Below are 10,000 nucleotides of genomic sequence, written 5' to 3'. Positions count from 1 at the left end.
CGGTTTAAAGAGAAGATGTGGGCCCATTTGACCCTCTGTCTCTGTATCGTGAAGCAGGATTACGGACTTCACTGGGAAACTGCAACGTAAAACCTGGAACAGCTCTTTTTACTGCAGTCCATGTTCCAGGTTTTACTCCGTTCCCCCAGTTTACTCAATGGGGCTCATTTGTCCTGTCTCTGTGGGGGTCTGGCAGATGTTCCAGAGGCTGTGCATCCACGTGATCCAGCGTCTGAGGCCCGTGCACGCTCACCTGTACCTGCAGCCCGGCATGGAGGACGGGTACGAACCTTCTGAACCTGCGCTCCTCCCACACCTGTGCTGCCCTCTGCTGGCGGCCGCTGGTATTGCTGATCTGGCCCATGCGTCAGAGAACAGCACGCTACTTCTGTTTCAGTTCCATTACTTTTGGAAATTAATTGCAGTTATATAATAATGACTATCTATTCTTCAGTGAATGTCCCGAATGAAATGCAGTTGATGCTGTTAATCGGTACTCCCATTCCTCATTATGTGCTTTGTGTGGCTTATAATAGCCTTTAATCCCAGGATCTCCTTGACCACGGTTTGACCAGGTCCTCTCTTTCCCCCTCCCTCACTGTCTCACTCTCTCTTCCTCCTTCCCTCTCTTCCTCTCCCTCTCTTTCTGTTTCTCTCTCCCCCTCCTCTCCCTCTCCCTCTCCCTCTCCCTCTCCCTCTCTCTCTCCCTCCCTCTCCCTCTCCCTCTCCCTCTCTCTCTTTCTCTCTCTCCCTCTCCCTCTCTCTCTCCCTCCCTCCCTCTCCCCCTCTCCCTCTCCCTCTCCCTCTCCCCCCTCTCTCTCAGGTCTGATGACATGGACGGCCCGGTGGAGGACATTGGCAGTCGTTCGTGCGTCACACGCTTTGTCAAAACTCTGCTGTCAATCATGGAGCATGGCGTGAAGCCGCACAGCAAGCACCTGATGGAGTACTTCGCCTTCCTGTACGAGTTCGCCAAGATGGGCGAGGAGGAGGTGTGTGTGCCCGGTCATCCCCGAAAACCCACCGCTAACGGTCCTGTTCATCCCCGAAAACCCACCGCTAACGGTCCTGTTCATCCCCGAAAACCCACCACTAACGGTCTTGTTCATCCCCGAAAACCCACCGCTAACGGTCCTGTTCTTACCCGAAAACCCACCACTCACAGTCCCGTTCTTACCCGAAAACCCACCACTAATGGTCCTGTTCTCACCCGAAAACCCACCGCTAACGGTCCTGTTCATCCCCAAAACCCACCACTAATGGTCCTGTTCTTACCCAAAAACCCACCACTAACGGTCCTGTTCTCACCCGAAAACCCACCGCTAACGGTCCTGTTCTCACCCGAAAACCCACCACTAACGGTCCTGTTCTTACCGAAAACCCACCACTAACGGTCCTGTTCTATTTTTAGTGTGTAATTCTGCCTCTCTCCCGACAGAGTCAGTTCCTCCTCTCCTTACAAGCTATCTCCATCATGGTCCATTTCTACATGGGAACCAAAGGCCCTGAGAATGTAAGTAGTGTTTAATGTCCTGTTTCTAAGTGTTTATGAGAACCACTCTGTGTAGCATCGTGTACTGTGCTAGTCTGTGACTTTCTGTACTGCTGCACTGCGATTGGTGGAAGTTCTGTGCAGGGCTATATTTCTGGACTGTGATTGGTGGAAGTTCTGCACAGTGCTGTATTTCTGTACTGTGATTGGTGGAAGTTGGGCGCAGTGCTGTATTTCTGTACTTTGAGTGGTGCAAGCCCTGTACAGCACTGTGATTGGTGGATTGGTGCGTCTCAGCCGCAGGTGGAGGTGCTGTCGGAGGAGGAAGGGGAGGAGGAGGATGAGGAGGAGGACATCCTCTCTCTGGCGGAGGAGAAGTACCGCCCCGCCGCTCTGGATAAAATGATCACCCTCATCGCCCTATTGGTGGAGCAGTCCCGCTCAGAGAGGTGAGCGGCCAATCAGGGACCTATGCGCACATCACATGACCCCTCACTGTCCAATCCCATGGGAAGTGCGTTCACATCACATGACCCCTGACTGTTCAGCCCCTTTTTGAAGCCACCATTTACAAACCTGGGCTGTCTCATGGACCCTCTAACCTCAGCGGTAATGGGGCCTGTTCGGTCGCTGTGTGCAATACCGCCATCGTGTGGTGCCGCTGTGCATTGCTCGGGGAGCGAGTCCGGTGACGGGCTCGGGGGGAGAGTACTGTTTCCATGGTTACCCCCGCTGCCTTCCAAAACCGTCCATGTCCGGGAATGAGCCCTGGAGCCCTGGAGCCCAATCTGCTGGCTGCCTTCCCCAAATGTCTGAATGCACACGGATGCGTGCGTCGCGCGCGAGAGGGAGTGGCTAGTTCCCGTGCCTGACGGCGTTCTCGCCCCTCTCCCCCCCCCCCCCCCCCCCCCCCCCAGGCACCTGACGCTCTCTCAGAACGACATGGCGGCTCTCACCGGCGGGAAGGGCTTCCCCTTCCTGTTCCAGCACATCCGCGACGGCATCAACATCCGGCAGACCTGCAACCTCATCTTCAGCCTCTGCCGCTACAACAACCGGCTGGCGGAACACGTACGTGCGTGCGGCCGTCAGAGAGACCCGCGCCGTCCTCGTCTGCCTCCCGGGAAGGGATTTTGGTGATGCATAGCTGTGTGCCAGACGATGGGAATGAACGTCAATATTTGTTCTTTGTTTTTCAGATTGTTTCCATGCTCTTCACATCCATTGCCAAGCTCACCCCGGAGGTGCGTGTTGTAGATTCTCTGTGTGGAACAGACCTGGGTTCAAATACGGAATTGTTCTGTATTCAAGTACTTCTCTTTGATCGACTTATCTGGCCTGGTTTAACTGAGCCAGCCAAAAGGACCAGAAGGTGGGGTTAGCACTGTTTGGGAGTATTTCATTTGTTCCACCGATACACAGAAAAATGTAGAAAAGTATTTTAATCCAAGACAAGTCCCCCTCCCTCTTCCCCCCCTCTCTCTCAGGGTGTCAGCTGTATACACTCTTTTGGCTGTGTGCTGTTACAGTGGCTGTGCATTGCAGTTGATGCTGTTCTCTCTCGCTCTCTCTCAGGCTGCTAACCCCTTCTTTAAGCTGCTCACCATGCTGATGGAGTTCGCTGGCGGCCCCCCCGGCATGCCCTCCTTCGCCTCCTACATCCTGCAGCGGATCTGGGAGGTAGGACCGAGTGTGTGTGTGTGCGTGCGTGGGTGTGTGTGTGTGTGTGTGTGTGTGTGTGTGTGTGTGTGTGTGTGTGTGTGGAGTGTTTATGCAAGATGTTTATGTGTGTGTGTGTGTATTAATGTGTATGGACTAGTGTCTGTCCATGCGTGTTAATCTGTGTATGTGTTTATGTACATGTATGTTCCGGGTGATCGAGTACAACCCCTCTCAGTGCCTAGACTGGCTGGCTGTAATCTGTGTGTGTGCGTGTGTGTGTGTTCCAGGTGATCGAGTACAACCCCTCTCAGTGCCTGGACTGGCTGGCTGTAATCTCTGTGTGTGTGTGTGTGTGTGTGTGTTCATGTGTCTTTGTGTGTTCCAGGTGATTGAGTACAACCCCTCTCAGTGCCTAGACTGGCTGGCTGTAATCTGTGTGTGTGTGTTCCAGGTGATCGAGTACAACCCCTCTCAGTGCCTGGACTGGCTGGCGGTGCAGACCCCGCGGAACAAGCTGGCGCACAGCTGGGTGCTGCAGAACATGGAGAACTGGGTGGAGCGCTTCCTCCTGGCACACAACTACCCCCGCGTCCGCACCTGTACGGAGCCTTCCGGAAAACCCCCCACGTTTATTTAACCTTTATTCTACCAGGGAACCCCATTCAGATAAACCATTTCAATCCCAAGAGTGCCATCAACCGTAACTACCATGTGCTATATGGCACAAAATGTGTTTATGATATTTAATGAAAGATTAATATTTGGACCGACAGGCAGCTGTATAAATGCCTATGTGACTTTCTGATGGTTGTCTTTATACCTTTTCAACAAATCAGATTGGCTGCTATACTAGTGTTTTGAGCCCCTATTAAAACCCTACACATTTTTCACACTTTTCTCAATCAAAGCCAAAAACCCTTAGGATTTGAATGGGGCCTCTCTCCGTATTGGGCTTGGGTTCTGAAAGAGTTAACATCTTTTTTCACGCGAGACTTGGCATGTATACACGGTAAAGAAACAAAACAACGAGACCATATTAATGGAAATCGACGTAAAGTCACAAACAAGGACATGTTGCATGTACGCCTAACTGGTGTAGGGGGGGAAATTGAAAACGGTTTGAGGTGAACTCAAACTACTGCGGCCCGGAGTGTAGTGGTTAAGGTTAAAGGACTGGGACACGCAAGGTCGGTGGTTCTAATCCCGGTGTAGCCACAATAAGATCCGCACAGCCGTTGGGCCCTTGAGCAAGGCCCTTAAACCCTGCATTGCTCCAGGGGAGGATTGTCTCCTGCTTAGTCTAATCTAAACTGTACGTCGCTCTGGATAAGAGCGTCTGCCAAAATGCCATTAATGTAATGTAATGTAACTCTGACCTTTGCCCTTTGCCCTCTGCCCTGTGCCCCTCCCAGCCGCGGCCTACCTCCTGGTGTCGCTCATCCCCAGCAACTCGTTCCGCCAGATGTTCCGGTCCACGCGCTCGCTGCACATCCCCACCCGGGACCTCCCGCTCAGTCCGGACACCACGGTGGTGCTGCACCAGGTGGGAGGCCGTTAGCACGTTAGCCCGTTAGCCCCTCCGCCAGGTCAGAGGCCGTTAGCACGTTAGCCCGTTAGCCCTTCCGCCAGGTCCGAGGCCGTTAGCACGTTAGCGCTAGAGTCAGCCCCTCCACCAGGTCAGAGACCATTAGCATGTTAGCCCATTAGCACGTTAGCCCTTCCACCAGGTCAGAGACCGTTAGCATGTTAGCCCTTCTACCAGGTCAGAGACCGTTAGCATGTTAGCACTAGAGTCAGCCCCTCCACCAGGTCTGAGGCCGTTAGCACATTAGCGCTGGAGTTAGCCCCTCCACCAGGTCAGAGACCATTAGCATGTTAGCCCGTTAGCTCTTCCACCAGGTCAGAGACCGTTAGTACGTTAGCCCTTCCACCAGGTCAGAGACCGTTAGCATGTTAGCCCGTTAGCCCTTCCGCCAGGTCCGAGACCGTTAGCACGTTAGCCCGTTAGCCCTTCCGCCAGGTCCGAGACCGTTAGCACGTTAGCCTGTTAGCCCTTCCACCAGATCAGAGACCGTTAGCACGTTAGCGCTAGAGTCAGCCCCTCCACCAGGTCTGAGACCGTTAGCACGTTAGCCCGTTAGCTCTTCCACCAGGTCCGAGACCGTTAGCACGTTAGCCTGTTAGCCCTTCCACCAGATCAGAGACCGTTAGCACGTTAGCGCTAGAGTCAGCCCCTCCACCAGGTCTGAGACCGTTAGCACGTTAGCCCGTTAGCTCTTCCACCAGGTCCGAGACCGTTAGCACGTTAGCCTGTTAGCCCTTCCACCAGATCAGAGACCGTTAGCACGTTAGCGCTAGAGTCAACCCCTCCACCAGGTCAGAGACCATTAGCCCATTAGCATTAGCCCCTCCACCAGGTCTGAGACCGTTAGCATGTTAGCCCTTCTACCAGGTCAGAGACCATTAGTACATTAGCCCTTCCACCAGGTCAGAGACCGTTAGCATGTTAGCGCTAGAGTCAGCCCCCCCATCAGGTCTGAGACCGTTAGCACTGGAGTCAGCCCCCCCACCAGGTCAGAGACCGTTAGCACGTTAGCCCTTCCACCAGGTCAGAGACCGTTAGCAGTTAGCGCTCGTTCATGTGTTAGCCATTCCTTCAGGTCAGAGACAGTGAGCGCCAGCGTCAGTCATTCTGCCAGGAAAAAAATGGTCAGACATCAGCCACTGTCCGTACAATTACGGACTGCACTGTCTCTCTGTTGTATGATAGATAGATAGATAGATACTTTATTCATCCCAAGGGATATTTTAGTATGCGTCTCCTGTTGACGTGTCTCCTGTGGACGTGTCTCCGCCCAGGTGTACAACCTGCTGCTGGGGCTGCTGGCCCGGGCCAAGCTGTACGTGGACGCGGCCGTGCACGGCACCACCAAGCTGGTGCAGTTCTTCAGCTTCATGACCTACTGCCTCATCTCCAAGACCGAGAAGCTCATGTTCTCCGGCTACTTCATGGACCTGTGGAACCTGTTCCAGGTGCGCGGGGTTCTGCGGGGCATCTGGGGCACTATGAGCCCACGTATCCGCTGCTGTTACAGACGAGCTGAAGTCTAAATGATTTCCATTTCCTCGATTTAGTCAGTTCTTCATAACCATATGAACACGTCTAAAAGTTCTTCCCTCTATCTCTCCCCCTTCACCTACCTCTCCCTTTTTCCCTCTCCCCTCTCTCTCCATGCCTGCCTCCCTCTCTTCTCCCTCTGCCTCGGTCTTCCCCTCTCTCCCTCATTCCCTTTCTTTCTCCCCCCCTCTTCCTCCCTCTCCCCTCCTCTCTCTCCCTCCCTCCCTCTCTCCAGCCCAAGTTATCGGAGCCCGCCATCGCCACCAACCACAACAAGCAGGCCCTGCTGTCGTTCTGGTACAACGTGTGTGTGGAGTGCGCGGAGAACGTCCGTCTGGTGGTGCAGAACCCCGTGGTCACCAAGAACATCGCCTTCAACTACATCCTGGCGGACCACGACGACCAGGAGGTGGTTCTGTTCAACCGGGGCATGCTGCCGGCCTACTACGGCATCCTGCGCATGTGCTGTGAGCAGTCCCCCGCCTTCACCCGCCAGCTGGCCTCCCACCAGAACATCCAGTGGGCCTTCAAGAACCTCACGCCCCACGCCAGCCAGTACCCGGGGGTGGGTATGAGAGTGTGTGTGTGGGGTGTGTGTGTATGAGTGTGTAACCCTGTTCTCTCTCTCTCTCTCTCTCTCTGTTTCTCTCTCAGGCTGTAGAGGAGCTATTTAACCTCATGCAGCTGTGTGTGGAGAGTGTGTGTAGAGTGTGTGTGTGGAGTGTGTGTAGGGAGTGTGTATGAGTGTGTAACCCTGTTCTCTCTCTCTCAGGCTGTAGAGGAGCTGTTTAACCTCATGCAGCTGTGTGTGTGAAGGGTGTGTGTGTGTGTGTGTGTGTGTGTGTGTGTGTGTGTGTGTGTGTGTGTGTGTGTGTGGAGTGTGTGTGTGTGGAGTGTGTAACCCTGTTCTCTCTCTCTCTCTCAGGCTGTAGAGGAGCTGTTTAACCTCATGCAGCTGTTTGTGGCTCAGCGGCCAGACATGCGTGAGGAGGAGCTGGATGATGTGAAGCAGTTTAAGAAGACCACCATCAGCTGCTACCTGCGCTGCCTGGATGGGAGGTCCTGCTGGACCACCCTCATCAGGTCTGATACACACACACACACTCTCTCTCACACACACACACACCCACACCCACACACACACTCACATATACACTCACACACACACACACACACACACACACACATATACACTCACACACACACACACACATATACACTCACACTCTCTCACACACACCCACACCCACACACACACTCACATATACACTCTCACACACACACACACACACACACACACACACACACATATACACACACACACACACACACGTATACACTCACACACACACACACACACATATACACTCACACACACACACACACACACACACTCACAGATAAACCGATATTCTCCCTCTCACTCACTCTCTCTCTCTCTCTCTCTCTCTCTCTCTCTCTCTCTCTCTCTCTCTCTCTCTCTCTCTCTCTCTCTCTCCAGTGCCTTCCGGGTTCTGCTAGAGAACGATGAGGACCGGCTGCTGGTAGTCTTCAACCGGGGCCTCATCCTCATGACAGAGGTCTGTACAGAGAGCGGCTGAACCACACCTTCATAGCTTAGCCACGAGGCTGTGGGCATTTTAGCTACTAGTCTCTTGGAAGCTTAGCCACGAGGCTATCGGCACTTTAGCCGCTAGGCTATATGCACCTTAGCCACTAGGCTACCCTGTAATTTCTTATTTACTGCCTAGGTTTATTGTGATTATCGTGCTTGTGTATACTTGTCTTATTATTGCTGGTGTTGTATATGGTTTTATTGCTGCTTCTTGGTTGGTTTGTTTGTTTGTTAGATTAATGCCATGTGACCTTTGACCCCCCCCCCAGTCCTTCAACACATTGCACATGATGTACCACGAGGCCACCGCCTGTCATGTGACAGGGGACCTGGTGGAGCTGCTGTCCATCTTCCTGTCCGTGCTCAAAGCCACACGGCCGTACCTGCACCGCAAAGGTGAGATTCCTGTCCGTGCTCAAAGCCACACCACCGTACCCGTTTCACCTTTTTGTCAAGACTTCAGTCCGTGTGTCTTAAGGCTGTGCTTTACGTGTTATTGAATGCACTCAACTTTAGCGCTTGCTTGAATTGGAGTGCACGTTGTTTGTCTAAAGCAGGGGTGCCCAATCATGTCCCATGGATGAGTATGCAGGGTTTAACTCCGACCAATCACCACACCAGCTGATTTCACGAGTTGGTTCCCTCCTCTCTGGTTGGAGGTGTGTTAGTCAGTGAAATCCGCTGGATGCATACCTGGATCCGAATCATGGGTGGAGGTGGAGTTTAGATTCTTCAGGGTTCAAGTATTCTATTATCGTTCGGTTGTATCCTGCCGTTATTTCGCGTTCCCTCTTCACACACCTACAGTCTGTGCGTTTGGTGTCCTACTGTCTGTGGGTTTGTTGCGGTTGGTGTTTGGGCCTGGGTGTTCTGACCCGGTCGGTGTTCTTGCAGATGTGAAGCAGGCCCTGATCCACTGGCAGGAGAGGATCGACTTCGCCCACAAGCTGCTCACGCTGCTGAACTCCTACAGCCCGCCCGAACTCCGCAACGCCTGCCTGGGTACGCTGACACGCCACGACACGCCCCACGCCACGCCACGCCCCACGCCACGACACGCCCCACACCACGCCCCACACCACGACACGCCCCACGCCCCACACCACGACACGCCCCACGCCACGACACGCCCCACGACACGCCCCACGCCACGACACGCCCCACGCCACGACACGCCCCACACCACGCCACGCCCCACACCACGACACGCCACGACACGCCCCACACCACGCCCCACACCACGACACGACACGCCCCACGCCACGACACGCCCCACGCCACGACACGCCCCACGCCACGACACGACACGCCCCACGCCACGCCCCACGCCACGACACGCCCCACGACACGCCCCACGACACGCCCCACGCCACGCCACGACACGCCCCGCCACTCCGCCACTCTGTTTTCATCCACGGCAACCTGGCACACACTGCGGCCTTAAAGACCATCACCTATAAAATATTACATCATATCTATGATGCCAGTCGTATCTATTGATCCCAGTTTGATTTGTGAATGAAATGTTTGATTTCAGTTTGATTTGTGAATGAAATGTTTGATTTCAGTTTGATTTGTGAATGAAATGTTTGATTTCAGTTTGATTTGTGAATGAAATGTTTGATATCAGTTTTATTTGTGAATGAAATGTTTGATATCAGTTTGATTTGTGAATTTGATGTTTGATGTATGTTTTTATAAATGAAATGTTGCCGTTTCCCCCTCTGTCCTGCAGACGTGTTGAAGGAGCTGGTTCTCTTGAGTCCTCATGACTTCCTGCACACGCTGGTGCCCTTCCTGCAACACAACCACTGCACCTACCACCACAGCAACATCCCCAGTGAGTGTCTGTACCCTGGGGTTAGCAGTGTGTGTGTGTGTGTCTGTGTGTCTGTGTGTCTGTGTGTGTGTGTGTCCTAGGGTTAGCTGTGTGTGTGTGTGTGTGTGTGTGTGTGTGTATGTGTGTCTGTGCCCTAGGGTTAGCAGTGTGTGTGTGTGTGTGTGTGTGTGTGTGTGTGTGTGTGTGTGTGTGTGATTGGGTAGGGTGTGTGTGTGTGTATGTATGTGTGTGTGTGTGTGTGTGTGTGTGTGTCTGTGTGTGTGTGTGTCCTAG

At 53.5% G+C, this 10,000-nt stretch overlaps 1 protein-coding gene across 1 annotated transcript in view; it reads left to right on the top strand.

Moving 5' to 3' along the window:
- usp34 (ubiquitin specific peptidase 34) overlaps positions 1–10,000 on the top strand; it is a 76,630-nt gene that overhangs the window by 60,197 nt on the left and 6,433 nt on the right. The window contains exons 57-72 of the mRNA XM_061233017.1: positions 197–282; positions 824–992; positions 1,439–1,513; positions 1,790–1,941; positions 2,410–2,563; positions 2,692–2,736; positions 3,068–3,172; positions 3,606–3,753; positions 4,567–4,697; positions 6,014–6,187; positions 6,508–6,837; positions 7,198–7,355; positions 7,774–7,852; positions 8,157–8,283; positions 8,782–8,889; positions 9,623–9,727. Coding sequence (XP_061089001.1) covers positions 197–282; positions 824–992; positions 1,439–1,513; positions 1,790–1,941; positions 2,410–2,563; positions 2,692–2,736; positions 3,068–3,172; positions 3,606–3,753; positions 4,567–4,697; positions 6,014–6,187; positions 6,508–6,837; positions 7,198–7,355; positions 7,774–7,852; positions 8,157–8,283; positions 8,782–8,889; positions 9,623–9,727 — 2,146 coding nt within the window. The remainder of the gene's footprint in view (positions 1–196; positions 283–823; positions 993–1,438; positions 1,514–1,789; positions 1,942–2,409; positions 2,564–2,691; positions 2,737–3,067; positions 3,173–3,605; positions 3,754–4,566; positions 4,698–6,013; positions 6,188–6,507; positions 6,838–7,197; positions 7,356–7,773; positions 7,853–8,156; positions 8,284–8,781; positions 8,890–9,622; positions 9,728–10,000) is intronic.

The sequence above is a fragment of the Conger conger genome, chromosome 2 (genome assembly GCF_963514075.1).
Source record: "Conger conger chromosome 2, fConCon1.1, whole genome shotgun sequence".
Taxonomy (NCBI): domain Eukaryota; kingdom Metazoa; phylum Chordata; class Actinopteri; order Anguilliformes; family Congridae; genus Conger; species Conger conger.
The sequence above is the reverse complement of the archived record's forward strand: the minus strand, read 5'-3'. Positions and strand labels throughout refer to the sequence as shown.